The following is a 15,469-nucleotide window of genomic DNA, read 5'->3' as shown; positions in this document are numbered from 1 at the left end:
CATACACTAAATAGACTGAGCTTTTAAATTCTTTTCACTGGAAGGCAGATTTTCCAGACCTCCAATTATCCTGCACTTCCTCTCTGAGCAATTTCTAATTTCCCAACATCTCTCTAAACTGTGGGCCCTGAAGCATAAACTATGCTCAGCAGAGGCCTCCCTCCTGCCCCCCAAACTGGCAACTCCCCAGTACCCAGAGCTACTCCGTGCATCCATCACTGCCCAAGCTGGAAGCCCACATCCCAGAGCAGGCTTACGCAATGGCTGCTAAGTCCTTTTCAGTGTAACCGCGTCCCCAGACGCTGCTCCCCGTCTTGTAGCTGTGACCTACATTTTTTTTTCCCCAGCTGTGTGACCTTGCATGAGGCTGTTTCCCAGTGCAGGTGTTTTAGGCGGAGCATCCCCTCCAGACCGGCATCGCGCCCGCAGCACCAGCCCAGCTCCTTTCACCGCTGGCTCACGTGTCCTCCCAGACCGAGTTCTCCCACTGTGCTGGTGGTTTCTTCCCAAGCTGCATCACCCACGCCACTCAGCTCACCCTCAGCTGGTGCAAGGCAGAAAGAGGAGGCAACAAGACACCGGGATATTTGGGCTGATCGGCAAAAGTCAGTAGTGCCACCAAAGATTCCAAGGCCACCGCAGCTTTGCAGAGATGGCGAACATTAGTTCACCACATTAGTTCACCACCATCAGACCCCCTCTGCACCCTGCCAGAGAGGTGACCACTGCAATTCCCCCAGGGATTTCTACCAGTGACAAACGCTGTCAGAAATGCTACACAGACTTTTGCAGAATATTAATGTTTTCATGGCAATATCCTCCAAGCAAGAGCAAAATGACTTGCAGAAGTCTCGGTATATCATGTCAGCACAGTCGCTACTTATCAACCCAATTTGTCAGCTCATCAAAAAAATGATATCAGGTTTGTTTGACGAGAGCAATTTTCCATGTGGATTGGCATTAATTATCCTTTAATTCCTCCCTGATTGCCACCCGTATCGTTATTGTAGCGGGGATCGGTGTCAAGCTGGAGGCAGAGCAGCGGCTGCCACCGGGGGGAGGCATGGCAGGGATGCTCCATCGTCACTCACTGTGCTCCAGGGTTAACGACCTCACACTCACTCTGGAGGTGACAAAGTGACTGATGCATAGAAAGTGTCACATCCCTCCCCACACAGCCCAGGTCCTGGGCAGGGGAGTTGCTAAGAGACAAGACCAGGATGAAGAGAGTCAAGGAGGATGGGAGATGGGAAGATCCTGTCCTAAGGAGCAGGCTCAAGGCCACAATGGGGAATTTGGGCTACCTGGGTGAAGAGCCATGTTTGTGCAACCACCCCTGCCAGAGATGGGGACCTGCCTGCACCATGAGTCCCTTTCCTCAGGCAAGAGGCAGCCCTAGCCACAGGCACAGGCTGGAGCAGGCACAGGCTGGAGCAGCCCCAGGAGAAGCCAATATTTTCTTTCTTCAGTTAACCCTCAGACTGAGGAATGCAGGGTCACCACCTGTGAGGCTCCCAGGGGAGGCAGCTGTGTGTGGAGGGATGCAGGGATGTCCCCTTTTGGCTGTGCTGTTTATTTTCTCAATATTTGTGGAAGGAAACAAGAGCCGAGTGGGGGAATGTGGGGCCAAGGATAAGCTGGGAGGGCTGGCCAACAGAGCGTTGGTCGAGGGTCAGCAGGTGATGGAGGTCAGCCAGCACTTCCCAACCACCCTATGTGTCCCAGTGACACCCAACCAGAGCCCTCCTCTGCCACCTCCCCCCTGGATGGGGAGTGGGGCTGTGGGTCTCCCTCCTGAGCCTTGCCTCATTCCCTGGCTCAGCCATCTGCCTGGATGCAGCTGGACACACCAGAGCAAACCACTGCCTTCACAAAAAACTATTTCAGGGTGAGTGGGCTCATTCCCACCAGGACCAGGGCTTTGCCAGCTTTCAATAGCAAAAGGTTCCATGTGACGCTCACTTGCTTTAAACCTGCCCGCTTCTGTAGCCCTGCTCCCCCCTAAGAAGTTAAAATCTCCCACAAAATGATGTGCTGACCTACAGCACAGGTGATATTCCCACTAGATCACTGTCTCACAGCTTATATCCTCCTCCCGCTCTCAGCCATTAATAAAACTCAAAAGCAATGACCTTGAGGTCCCTGCCAGTGACACCAAACCCCAGCAGCCCTTCACTTCCACACTCTTCATCTCATTTGGGACTGACATGCTTCCAGTCAAGGCTCTGCCACTCGACAGGCTGCAAACACACAGCAGCTCTGTGGCACCATGTCGCAGCTCTGGAGGAGAAATCTGGCCATTGGTGGGAGGCACAGCCCTTGGAAAGACAGGCAGGGCTGTCACCACGTCTCTAACCCCTACAGATCTGGGAAATGCAGCTGGCAGGGCCACACAGGCAATTTAGTTCCTGTCTCTGTGACTCAGTTTTCCATCTGTAAATACGAAGAAATACGCTGACATCTGCAGTGGTGGGGATGTCAAACTGAGCGAGCACCCGCCCCAAGCTACTCTAGAGCCCAGGGGGAGGGCAACAAAGACTAAATATTATCATTCCTCATTGCAACCAAGACTGCAGAGCAGAAACTGATGCACCGGTGGTGCTGCCCCAGTGGGCTGTATTTGCAGTGTCAGCTAATGATTGAGCTGAGGCACCTCTGGAAGCTGGAATCACACACGTAGTGGTTGTCCCCAGCCCCACACTGCCAGAGCCTTGCAGCAGGTAGTAGAGCCTGCTGCACCCCATGCTCCGGGCCAGCCAGGGAAGGTGCTTCCTGTGGGACATCTGCCTGCTCACCCCAGCAGGGCTGGGCAGTCACAGCACCTGAGGAGCCTCAGGGCACCGCAGTGCCACTGGCACAGGCTTGGAGCAGCTGCCCTGCCGCAGGAGAACCAGGCAGCTGCCTGCTGAGCTCCCAGCTCCCAGCCCCAAGCTCCTTACCAGCGGCCCCTGGCTGGGGTTGGGGTTGCGGGGGTGTTTCCCAGTCCAGGATGCCCATCTGGAACCCATTAGGCACCTTTAATCCCCCTCATCCATTCTGGTGCTGTCTGAGCTCCCCCCCACCAACACACACAAACGCTGCCATTCAAGCAGTTAATTTAAACAAATTCTGCCCAGCCGCCACATCGAGAGGCGATGAAAAAGCCAAACGAAGCAGCTCAAAGCCAAGGGGAGAATGGGAAAAAAAAATAGAGAAAGAAAGAAAGAAAAGCAAAAGAAAACCACTCAGCACGGCGGGGCTGATACCCAGAAAGACCAGCTGCATCCTCCCATCCCAGGCAGCCCCAGTCCTCCCCTCTCACAGGCAATCAGATACCATGCGGGCTGTGTAATTGGATGGCAAAGGATAGAGAGAGACATCTTAAAGCTTGGGTCTAATCTCATTAGCACCCGGCTGCGGGGATGCTGTGAAATCGTAGGATGCAGGAATGAGCAACATGCTGAGCCCGTGGGGAGGAGAACAAGCGAGCTGGAGCAAGACGACAACACCGGGAGGTGGAAATGCCTCCGGTCAGACAGCGAGAGCTGGAAACACCGCCGAGTCCTGGGAATGCAGCCAGCCCCCTTGCTTGCTCCTCACTTCCTTGCTCCCGTTTACCCCACAAGCACAGATCCTCGCTCCTGCTACACGGCCCCAACTTTATCCCTATGATTGGTAATTAATGGAGTATCCCTGGGGTTGAATATCTGCCCCCATCCCACACCCATTTTGCATTTCCACTATCGGATCAGCACAAGGCTGCATGTTTTGCTGGTCCATGGCAAGAAGAATCACCAGACCACAGGCAAATATCCCAAAAGGGTGCCATGGTAAGGTCAATTTCAACACTCATCTCCAGGCCCCTGTTGCCACTGCAAGTTTCTGTCATAGAGTGACTGGCCTGGGAAAAAACATCCTAGATGGGATGAAGTGGAGGTGATGAAGCACCCGCTCATCTGTGGGGCTCCTAGGTGGACAAAAGTCCTTTTGAGTGTCATACTAGGGATGAGAAGATATGGGGAGACACTGGGTCAGAATTCCCAGGTCCCTTTCCCAGTTCTGCTATGGGAGGGGTCTGGGGGGTGGAGAACTTCCCAGCTCTGGGATGGGAGACACTTTTTGAGAGCTATTCCTGTGCTTTCCACATTTAGTACTCTGTCCACGCAACATAGCTAACACCTCTCCTCCTTTCTTCTTAAAATCCCAAAATTACCATTTCCCAAACACGTGGATGGATGGTCAAGCTCTTTCTGGCTGCACCTCCCATGGAAATATCTCTCCTCCAGCCCCAGGGCCTGCAGAAAGTCTGTGCCACTTTATTTCTCTTCAAGCCGCTCTGCCTCAAATGCCATCCCTCACTGGAAGGGCAGTGAGGACCAGACAGGGAGAAGGAGGGGTGAGGAAACCATTCTAAACCATCCCTGCCATTTCCTGCCTCCCAGTTTAGAGAAAAAAAGACAGTGGGATGTCTTCAGTTACCAACAGCTCCCTTGGGAGCAGTAAAAATTAATCCAGCTTTTCCTATCCTGAAGGGAAATACAGATACAAATGAGGACAAAAGCCTCAGTGGGCAAAGGGGGGGGTGCAACAACCATGGAAGGGCCGTGGAAGGCAGCTGGTAAGACCCCCTAATCCATACTCTGCTTAGCTCTGGCAGGGCAATGGGAGTCCAAGCCACAGAAGTCTGCATCTCGCTGGTTAAGTGAGGATAAGCCTGAGATGATAATTAATTTAACACAGATGAGAATCTGGAAAGTGAATCCCCACCTCCCCAAACCCGGCACGCTGCCAGCAGGGTTCCCTCGCACGCGGATGTCAATCGGCACACACAGGGAAACGGGCTCACCAAACCAGGACACCCTCAGCTCATCCCTGCGGGCAGGGCACAGCTTCCCCTTGGCAATGCCTAGGAGCCCTGCTGCACCAGGAGAGCCCCCAGGTGTGCAAAGGGGCATCTTTCCCACTTACACTCAGCTGTTTGGCCCTTACAGCGCTTCAGCATGGGGAACTTTACCCACCTGCAGCACTGGATAAAGCATCCCAGTGCTCCAGGCAGCCCGCTTGGGCAAGAATTTGGAGCCCACCAAGCCCAGCTGCTGGTGTTGGGGTTACAGGCCGTGTGGTCCAGCACCAATGCCAAAAGCACCACAGGTCCCTTGGGAGCAGAAGAGAAAGAGCACGGCACAGGCACCCTGTCGGAAGCAGTGCTGGAAACTGCTGACAGCTTGTTTTCATTGCAGCCCCAGCATGAGAGAGGAGAGGTTCCAGCACCCAGCCGCGGGAAGATCAGCCAGCAAACGTGGGTTAATTACCTGGCTCTGCACATTCACACGCCTGTGGGATGCACATGCAGCGGTACCAAGTTATAACTGAGCCTCAAATCACTGCATAAGACTTTTTTCTTCCACATTCTGGAACTCAAATTACCACAGGATAATTCTGCTCACGATTCTTTAATATCACTTTGAACTCTTCTACTATTTGAGCTGTGAAAACAGGAGGAAGGAAATGCCTTTATGCTGTGCTCAAAATGGATGGACAAAGGCATCAGCTCCTCCAAGTGCTCTTTTAACTCTTTCAGGGGACCAAAGGTGGCCAAAGGCTGAATGTGGGACAATGCAGGCAATGAGCTGTGAGGCAGGCGGGGAATAAATAATTCCTGTGTTTTAATAGCTGTGTAATTAGCACTGCTGCTCAGCTTTAGCAGGACTTGATTTTTCATTGCCTTATTCCCATGGGTTGCAAATTCCCATTTGCCAGTGCACCACTGGGAAGCTGGACAGGGATGCTCTGCATGATGCCACGTGGAGGAGAGGACTTTGCTGAAAGGGGCAGGGGGCTGAAAGCTGCACCTCACCACAGATTTTCGCTTTAATAACATTACAAAACCCAAATCCAAGCCTGCACCCAAAGCAAGAGAGAGGGTGAGCCCAGCAGAACCAGTGGCTCAAGGAGAGAGCCCCGGAGTGGGGCTTGACCCTGTGCATTGCCAGGGAAACCCTGGAAGCGTCTCAACAGCCAGAAAACTGGAGCCGGCCGTGAGTCAGGAGCACAACGGGGTGCATGGAGGGAATGGGGCAGATTATCTCCAGGCAGCCGTCTGGCAATGCCCACTCCTGGCAGCCCTGGCTCGCTGGCGGGATAATGGCACAGAACAGAGCCAGAGCGTCCCTGTGCAGGGGTTGCACCAGCCTGGTGGGACGGGGCCCAGGCTGCTGGGAAGCAAAGAGGGAGGCTGCTCGTCTGCAGGTTGGACCATGGTTGCTACCCTCACCCCAGCACTCCTGTGCCTCTGGAGACTGCGGGTCAAGTCCCAAAATGCTTATGGAAATGCTCAAATATAAAGAGATCTTAAGAAGGTGTTTAATTTGTAAGGCTTTGAGGTTGTCTGCACTCAGGATCCCCCATGGGGTCTTACTGCCCTCCCCCCAAAAAAGCTGAGATCTGTGGCAGATTAGTGATGGAGGAAGAAGAGGGAGAGCAGCAGGCAGTGAGCAGCTCCCTGCACAGGGGTGCTCCTTCCCAGCAGGGTACTGAGCACAAAGCCCCAGAGGTATCTGTAAGGATGCTGTCCCCATGGGCCAGAAGCACAAGGACGTATCAGCCTGCCTCAGCCTGGCCCTTCTGTAGCCCCCTGAGCCCCCCCAAGGCTGGGGTGCCAGAAGCAGCCCCTCAGCGCCTGGCAGCCCGCCGGGGAGGGGGCTGGCCGCCCGCCCGCCTGGCAGCATCCTTCCCTAGGTAACCTCCCCACCTATTAGTGGCACATTTGTTTCCCTGCGTTTCCTTAGAGCTGTCACGAGCCACACTGACTCTTTGTTCCCGGGGGCTGCAGAGAGGCCTCCCTTCCCCTTCCCCCAGCTGGTGTGGGGGGGGCGTCTTGCAGCACACAGACCCCTCAGCTCCCCCCTCCCCCCAGCTACAGGGGTAAACACGCTGCCCCTCCTCATTGGTATTCGGGGGGACACATCCCAGCCTGGCCCCCCCAGCCCTGCTCTGTCCCCAACAGAAGGAGCTTTGTTGGGGAGCGCGATGGGGTACGGCACCCGGAGTCCAAAACGTGGGCATGGTGACAGCGGGGACACTTGGCCCTCACCCGGCAAGGGGAGGGGGATGCTGCTAGAGGGAGAGCTGGGACAACATGAGGGATGCTGGGGAAGGAGAAGCAGGGAGGTTTGCTCCAGGAAAGCTGCTCTGTGCTCTGACCTTGGCGCTTTGCTCCTGGACTGCAGACCTCTGCACAGAACATCAGCACATCCACATCTGTGCAAAGGGCAGGGGGCACGTGCCCAGGGAGCCAAAGCAACCCTGCCCCAGCACGGGAAGATGAAAACACAAGGCTGTGCCCACAGGCCCCTTCCCACACAGCAGCTGCAGGCTCCTGGGCACTTGCCGAGCTCCAGAACCAGCACAAAACCTTGCTGGAGGGAATGAACCTCAACCAAAGCCCCAACAGGAGTGACTGTGGGACGTGGGGGAGGGTGTGTGGCACAGGAGAGCCAGGGCACAGCCAGAGCCAGCCCACCACAGTGACAGCATTTCCAGGGAGCCAACCAGCAGGCAGGCACCAAATATCCCCTGCTAAATTGAAAATGGGGCTCAGGCAAGTCTCCTCCACTGGGAGGGAGCAAAGCTGTGGCACATGCACTCCCCAGAGAGCATCCCCACCTGGCACCCGCATCTCCCACCTGGCACCAGCATGACTGCCCACTGTGGGGGCACGGGACCGCTCCTTTATCCAGCTATCACCAAGAATGCATTTTTTTCTCCATCTCTGCCTTCCCTATCTGGGGGCTTTCCTGGTGCAGCCCCGAGAGGAACGGTCACTAGTACAGTCTCGCAAGCAACACCTCCCACGCGCAGCCAGCCCCATCTGAGCGGGGCCTGTTTTGTTATTCCTTTCTCTGACAGCTCCTTTTTCACTTGTCACCCTGTTTTGCTACTACTCAGCTCACAGCTTCCTCTGGCGTGGTTGCGATCCTCTCCTTCTTGAAGGATGTCATTTGCATTTTCTCAAGTTATTTAGCAGCCCTCCATTTTTCCCTGCCTGCTTTTCTAAAGGCAATTAGGGCTGGGTTTAGCCAAATGCAAGGGTGGTGCGAGGAACCTGCCCCAGGGCTTGCCATAATATCATCTCTCCTAACCAGGCAGCACACCCAGCTGTGGTGCTCTCTGCCACTCAGCTCAAAATTCCCCTTAAATACCCCTGGGTCCACGGAGGGTCTGGACCAGCCCCTGGTCTCTCTGTCAGCTCCCAGACAGAGGCAGCCATAGAGCATCACTATTCCTCTGCAGGCTCTGGCCACAGAAGAGTCTCACGGGAGCGTGACAATCCCCCCAGCTCCTACAACATTTCACATGTCCCGGCTCAGAAAGTCACCAGCCCTGATTGAGATGTTAATGCTGTTTCTAGGGAGCCCCTGCCCTTACAGACTGAGAGCAGCACGGCAGCCCTTCCCCCTGGGCTTGGCTGCCAGCTACGATGTGGCACCATCTCCTTCACCATTTTTGCTGGCACGAGTCCGACCGAAACTGACAGTCTGCGGCCCGTGTCCTAAATCTCCCTCCTTCTGGACACAAGAGTTTTTCCCTCTACTCTCTGCTCACTCCCCCTCAGCTCCCATTCTGCCTGAGCAAGGAGCAGCTACTGCAGCTTTTGTTGAGGGAAACCACTGGGCAGCCACTCCCATGGGGATGCATCCATCTGGGATTATGACTCCCCTGCAGGAGCTACTCCCCAGAGCTCCTCACAGCCAAGCACCCACTGCTCCTCTCCTCCCTCGCATCAGCTCGGCTTCCCTTGGAGAAAACTATTTATTTATAGCCATCCTGGCTGCCTTTAGCACATTTCAGCAGCCCACGTCTTTGCCTCCCTGATGATACGCCCGCAGCATTTCTGTCCTCACCCTGCTGCTACAGCCATTCCAGACTCCTCTCCCCTCCTTGCATTCCCCATCCACAACCCCCAAGGGACTTACAAACAGCTTCAGGAGGAGGTTTTAAGGGGAGCTGAGCAGAGAAGGGAGAGAGCACTACAAAACTCCTATTTCATCCTTCTCCCCACAAGGAAGCAGAGAGAAACTCTGCTTACTTTTCCTGTTGGGGGCTGTTGGGGAAAAAAAAAACAAAAAAACCTCCTGCCAGCTTGGGAGAGATGGTGAAAGAAGATCTACCAGCATCCCCTTGGCTCCTGGTGTGCATCAGGGCTGTACTGGAGCACCACTGCTGAGCCAAGATGTGTACAGCTGTGGCACACCGGGGACCAACACCGGGCACTGCAATAGAAGAGGTCACCTTCTTGCCTGGGTAATCCTCACTGGAAGGAAAGATCCATCTTTTTATCAGCCCTCCACTTCACAGGAGATGTGCTCTTCCCCAGTGAGCTGCTGGGGGACCCTGGCTTTCCCCCCTGAGCCCACAAAGCTTTGTTCCTCTGTCCAGTGCTGACAGTTTAATTAAACCCAGTTTGAGAACGGGTCACTGAGGTCAGGCGCTCTCCAGCGAAACCTCAGATCAGCACCATTTCCAGCCACCAGCACTGCTTAATGAGTTACCCGTCCTTGCGGGGCACATAAATAAAGGAGGCCATGCAGGGAGTCCCCCTGCCTCCTGGCCCCACTGCCAAGGACCACCCCCACTATCTCAGACTGAAATGGGCTCTGGGCAGGCGTCAGCTCAGTATTTCCAAATTCCAAGGGGAAAACATTCCTCTCCAGGCGTCTCACCTCCCCCATGCCCTCATTTGAGGTTTGCTTCCCGTTGGCCCTTTCCTGCCATTCCCCAGTTTACTTAAGCCCCGACGGATCAGGTTTAACTCCAACCCTTTCCATTATCCCGAAGCACAAATGCTCTTTACAGCCAAGTTCCGTGTAACTAATTGTAGCTCGAGCCGGGCTGGGAGACCACGAAGTACCACAACGTGGTTTGGGCTCTGACACTTAGGAGGTGCACAAAGAGCTCTCCATCCCAGCCTCAACCTCAGGGACTCCTCTTGTGCTCCTGAAAAATTTTCATCAGGCTCAGCAGGAAAGGTACAGTGGGAAACTGCTCTATGGTATCACATACCCCTAATTCAACAGACTTGTCTTCATCTTCTGTGAAACTGATGTGCTGAGAAAGATCCATCAAGACTATGTCTAGAAAAGGCTGGAGCACCCAGGCTAGCACCCAAGGGCCCCTACTAAGCAACACCCAGCAGCTCCTGCACTCCACCCCTTGCATTCTGCTTCAGCTGCCACCAGACAGCCGCATTTCCCAACTAAACAGATCTCAGCCTGACTCACTCAGTCAGTTTTTGCTAATTCAAGCTCTCCCAGTACAATGGTGTGAGGACATGAGGAGCTAGCAAGGTCTCCAGAACTCAAGAAGCGCGCCACGGGTGGCTGCAGTCAGCAAGCCTGTTTGCTGGAAGTGATCCGGAGATCACTTGCAGGGTTTGCATGAAAATGGTGCTGGTAAGAGCCTTCTTTTCCTAGAGCAGCACGGCCTGTTTCTGGGCAGGGAGGGGGTCCTGAGCAGTGGGGCCACCCCAGATCCATTTCAGCAGTTAAACAAGTGCAAAGCCCAGCGAGGAGGCTCCAATTTCGTTTAAGGAGAGCTGATTTCAATTTAGCTTAAACCTGTTCCCCACTGACTCGTATCCCTGTAGCCTGACCCGGGTTTGCAGCAATTTAAGAGTGTCCTTATGACCTCCCGGCACTGGCTGGCCTAGCACTGGTCCAGATCCTCCCTCCTGCTAAGCTAGCATGTGTGTCTAGACAAGCCACCCAGGGCACCCCCTGCCCTGCCATCCTCCCAAAACAGCCCTAAGCACCTCAGCAACCAGCAGCCTCAAGGAGAGGGAGCAGCAGGTCCTCTGGCACATAGGGCTCTGTTGCACAAATGCAGAACTCAAGGATCTGCCAGGACACTGGCTCCTGATGTGCCCTGTGGGCAGACCACAACGCTGCACCCCTATCCTCATTAATGTGGGGGAACTTGCTGCAGAGGAGGCTGGAGGGTGGCTCAGTGTGTCCCCAGTCCCACAGCCCATCACAGGGACCCTCTGCTCCAAGCACGCATCAAAAGCTCCCCAAGACGTGGCACCAGCTATAGTTGAGGAGCTGCAAAATCTGAGCCCGTGCACACAGCCCTAGATTGAACAAGAAAAGCTCCAGGTGCTGATATCCAGGCAGTTTGCCACGGCAGAAACGGCCAGAAACAGCCAGAAAACAACCTCAAGGGAGGGAAAATGTTTGAAATAACCCCCACATTGCAGTAAGCAGTAAAACAACAGGACGAGGCTGAAATGCACCTGAACATGAGGTGGCTGCAAGGAACATCTTGCATAGCCCTCTCAAACCCTCGGTGGTGTGTACAGCCCCCTGCACACCGTGGCACAGTCCTGGCTCCACACGAGCCTGGCAGCTGTGTAGGGGCACCCTGTATGTGTAGGAGACACACACGCTGCTCTTCTGCATCTCCACAATGAATTGTTAGGGTTTGCTTGTTGAAACAGCCTGGTATTAAAATCTAGAGCAGATTAAAAAGGAAACAGCAATATTTGTTAAATTATTCTCTTGCCTGTGTTTCTGTTATGCAATGGGTGGCTGGAGGAGGATGGGCCCTTGCTGGCGCCATGATATGGCACAGCTGAGCTCAACAAATGCCATTTGATAATTAACTGAACGCCTGTGCTATCAGCTGCCATTACCTAGGCCCATCTTTGGCACCTGTCCACCACTTCACACATCCCATACTGGCAACCCATACAGCATTTTAACCCTTCATTACCCGCCTCAGACTGGACTCTGGGACTGACTCCCTGGCTCTGTTGGAAGCCACAGCCTAACTGCACAGGCAGGGCTGCCTGGCCCCAGCATGGCCATGCCTGTCCTGGGAATGTCTCAGCACATTTAGTTATTTCATCCATTCCTGCCTTGCCTCAGCAGGGACCTGGCATCCTCATGTCACCGCTGATCAATGGAGATACAAGATGCTGCAAGCAGAAAGCTTGTGTCCTGGCAACCACCACCCCAATCCACAGGGTATAAGCTGCTTCTCTGAGTGATGGAGAGCACCCAGCCCCAGTCTGGCACGCACCCTCTGCTCCTCACAGCACCCTTCCCAATGTATGTGGTGCCTGACATAGCTGAGAGCCTGTAAACACTTTGAACAATGCTGGCACTGCTGAAAGCACCATTGCCTGAGCAAAACAGCCCCAGGCAAGGGAAACCCAATATGGAACAGAGAATATTTATCAAAACCCCAGCAGCCCTCCCCAAGCAGCCTGCTGCTGCACAGAGGGAGGAGGAGCAGAGAGATCTGTGGAGCTGGGGCTTGCACAGCAAGAGACAGTCCCTGGAGTTGTTTCTGCAGGGGCAGAGGGACAGGCAGGGATGGGGACACGTAGAGCAATGCGAGGAGGGGGCAGCAGGCATGAAGGGCTGGATCTGCCCCAGGCAGGGCTTCCCCCTCCTTCTCCAGACACCTACAGAAAGGCAGCTCTTGAGCAGGGTTGTGGAGCTCCCTGTGCCCCATGGAGGACTCTGGAAAGAATGTGACTCCCTTAGGGACACCCTCTTTCACCCTCCTTTCATGAGAACCTGGGCGAGTGTGTAAGGGAATCCTGCTCCAAAGCCCGGGATCCACACCCAGGGAGGAGGCTGAGGAGCTCTCAGCACCTCTCCACCTGACTCTGCGCAGGCACAGCTCAACTCTGCGATGCCAGACCCAGCCCAGACTGCCAGCACCTCATCCCATATCCCCATGTGTTACAAGGACATCCTTAACACTGCCATTCTCAGGTCTCCTGCAAGTCACAGCCCATTTCCCACCTTGCTGCATGCTCGGCTCACACAGAAACAGGGTGCATTCCCCTGCCACGTGCCAAGCCCTCATTGGGACAACACACCCCTAACCACCAGCACTCCCTCCCCACGAGCAGCACCCTCCCGAGGCATCAGTGTCCCTCCAAACCCCACGGCAGCCCCCCAGGTGACCCACACCACTCCCCAGGGGAGCCTTGTGGGCACAGAGGGTACTTACAGCCGCGACAGCGCCTGGTTGTTCTGGAAGAGGAGCTCGGGCAGGGTGTGCAGCTGGTTGCGGTTCAGCCGTCTGCAGGGAGAGAAGAAAAGGGTCAGAGTTTGGAGTACAAAGCAATGACCCCATCTGCAGCCCAGCTGGATGCATCACGCAGAGCTGGGTACTTTGGCTCGCTCAGAGAGGCCAATAGAGCAGAGCATCCCACCTGGCAAGGACACCCCCATCCTGCTCACCACAATCCCGGGCAGGGACAACCACGGGGCACTAATGGACCTACTCACAATGTTGTAATTACATGCAGAGAGGACTCCAAGCTGTTAACTGCTGACTGCTGCTTAACTGCGCTCTTAACCTGCTGCTCGCTCAGCTCCTCATATTTGCTCGAGCAGCTTGGGATTTTTAAACTGCTGAGCTATTTTACTGAGTGCTGGACCAGAACTTACAGCTCCCTTGCTAACACACAGGACACAGCTGATACAGCAAAAGTCATTTGTGTTTAACCTGCTCCTCACTTCAAAAGCATCAGAAAGGACTCTAAGATCTATAGAAACAAAAATAGGTGTGCTTCCCAAACTGTAAAATACCACTGCCACGCAGAAGAGAAGCTGTTTGAAGTCAGGCAGCACCGATAGATTAGGGTTTAAGTAAAAAAGGAAAGGATGCTCTCTGCAACTAAATCCAGCAGCCCCTCACCAACCTCCCTCCATGACCAGACACTCACAGCCGCTCAAGCTCCTTCATGTCATCAAATGCCCCGCGCTCCACCACGCTGATCTGGTTCTCCATCAGCTGCCTGCAGAGAGAAGGGGTCAGCTTTCTGCAGAAGTGGTCCCCAGTGCCCCCATTACTTCTTTTGACCCAGGGCGCCTCACTCCCATTATCCCCTCAACACAACCCAGACTCTTCCCACTGTTTCCCAGCTGGAAATCCACCAGGCTCAGCCCAACACAATACCCTCCAGCCCTGCTGGCTGAGGCTCACAGAAAGAGGCTAACTCCAGAGCCCTAGGAGGGGCCAACCAAGCACAATATCCACCACGGTGGGGGCATCTGGCCCCTCATCAGGAACTCACAGGACACGGAGCTGCTTCAGCCCAGCAAAGTCATTCTTGTTGATTCGTGTTATGTTGTTGCCATTGAGCTCCCTGAGGAGAGAAGAGGAAGAAATTAGCAGGGAAGCACTCAAGGAGGTAGCCAAGCACTGGCCCTCCCCAATACCTCCCCAAAAACGGCAGGCAGGGCCCAAAGGACAGTAGGGGCTGGTGCAATTCTGTGGCCCCTCACCAGGAATGGCCCCTGGCTCCAGAGAGGACCCTCATCCCCAATGACCAGCAGCGCTGGGCACACAGAAGTCTGGCTGGCTGTGCCTGTGTAAGCTGGCATCTTTAATGGACCATAAAGCAACAAGAGGAAGGGGCTCTCTGGCTCCTCCCTGTTCCCGTTCCAGATGCCCCCCCCCGGGATACATGTCATCCCGTTCTGCAAATGTAGCTAACAGCTGGTAGGGTCATCCCAGACGCACAGAGTTGTTTAGAGAAGGCCAGGGTAAAAAGAAACAAACAAAAGTCCCCAGAACAGCAGGATCCCTGCAAATACCCAGCTGCAAGACACTTACTCCTGCAAGTGACACTTACATGATAATGGCTCCTGCCATTATCCTTGCATCAAAACCTGTTCAGTGCACAGCCGTTTCACACCTTCTACCTGGAGAATAAGCCACACTCAGGTTTCACCTGCCAAGAGAAGCTTGCACAGGACAAGCTGCTTTGTGGCATCACTCTCTCATTCAAAAGCCCTGGGTGAGGACAGGGACAGGCAATGCAGCCAGAAAGAAGATGCTGCCCCTCCTTGCTCATTCTGCTGGTGGAAATAAGGGCTACCTACACCCACCCGCGGCCTCAGTCCTGCCCAGGCTCTGCTGAGCACCAGGGCAACATGTGTCCCACTGCTGGACACTCAAGACCTCTGCTCCCAGCCTGCTGGTTACACCTTCCCCAGCTCTCCTCAGCCATGCTCCTCAGCATGCTCCTGCTAGGATTATCCTGCTTTAAAATACATCAAGCCAGAAGCTGCAGAGATTTGCGCCTCGCAGTGAGCTCTGTAGTGCCTTTCCGCATTACTGGATGTGATTACTGTGGGAAAAGCACTATCAGCCCTGGGACCCACAGTCTGCAGAGCTGGGGATCTCTGTGCAGGAGACATCACAAAGCACGGCAGCGTTTGCTTCTTGCCATAAGCCAGCCTGCCCGAGGCATGTGCTGGGCATGGAAGGAGCCTACACGAAGGCAGAGCCCAGGGAGGGCTCCCATGCTGGAGACCCACTGCCTGCACTGAACACAGACACAAAAATCAAGAGGAAAACGAATAAACTACAGAAGGAGAAGTCAGTCAAGTGAAGGATGAGCTGCTGGAGCCAGGGAAGGAAAGAGACAGGAAAGTGCCACCATGGAGCGTCTTGGGGCGCTTGG

General features: G+C 54.6%; 1 protein-coding gene across 3 annotated transcripts in view; it reads right to left on the bottom strand.

Annotated features, from left to right (window-relative positions):
- Positions 1 to 15,469, bottom strand: part of SLIT1 (slit guidance ligand 1) — a 60,675-nt gene that overhangs the window by 34,000 nt on the left and 11,206 nt on the right. For all 3 annotated transcript variants that reach the window (XR_005257435.1, XR_005257436.1, XM_038141318.1), the window contains exons 2-4: positions 14,075 to 14,146; positions 13,724 to 13,795; positions 13,003 to 13,074 (exon numbers count right to left, since the gene is read on the bottom strand). Coding sequence is in view for 1 of the 3 variants with exons in the window: in XM_038141318.1 (XP_037997246.1) it covers positions 13,003 to 13,074; positions 13,724 to 13,795; positions 14,075 to 14,146 (216 nt within the window). In the remaining 2 variants the exon portion in view is untranslated. The remainder of the gene's footprint in view (positions 1 to 13,002; positions 13,075 to 13,723; positions 13,796 to 14,074; positions 14,147 to 15,469) is intronic.

The sequence above is a fragment of the Motacilla alba genome, chromosome 6, assembly GCF_015832195.1.
Source record: "Motacilla alba alba isolate MOTALB_02 chromosome 6, Motacilla_alba_V1.0_pri, whole genome shotgun sequence".
NCBI classification, from domain to species: domain Eukaryota; kingdom Metazoa; phylum Chordata; class Aves; order Passeriformes; family Motacillidae; genus Motacilla; species Motacilla alba.
Note: the sequence above shows the minus strand (reverse complement) of the source record. Positions and strands in the feature narration are given on the sequence as shown.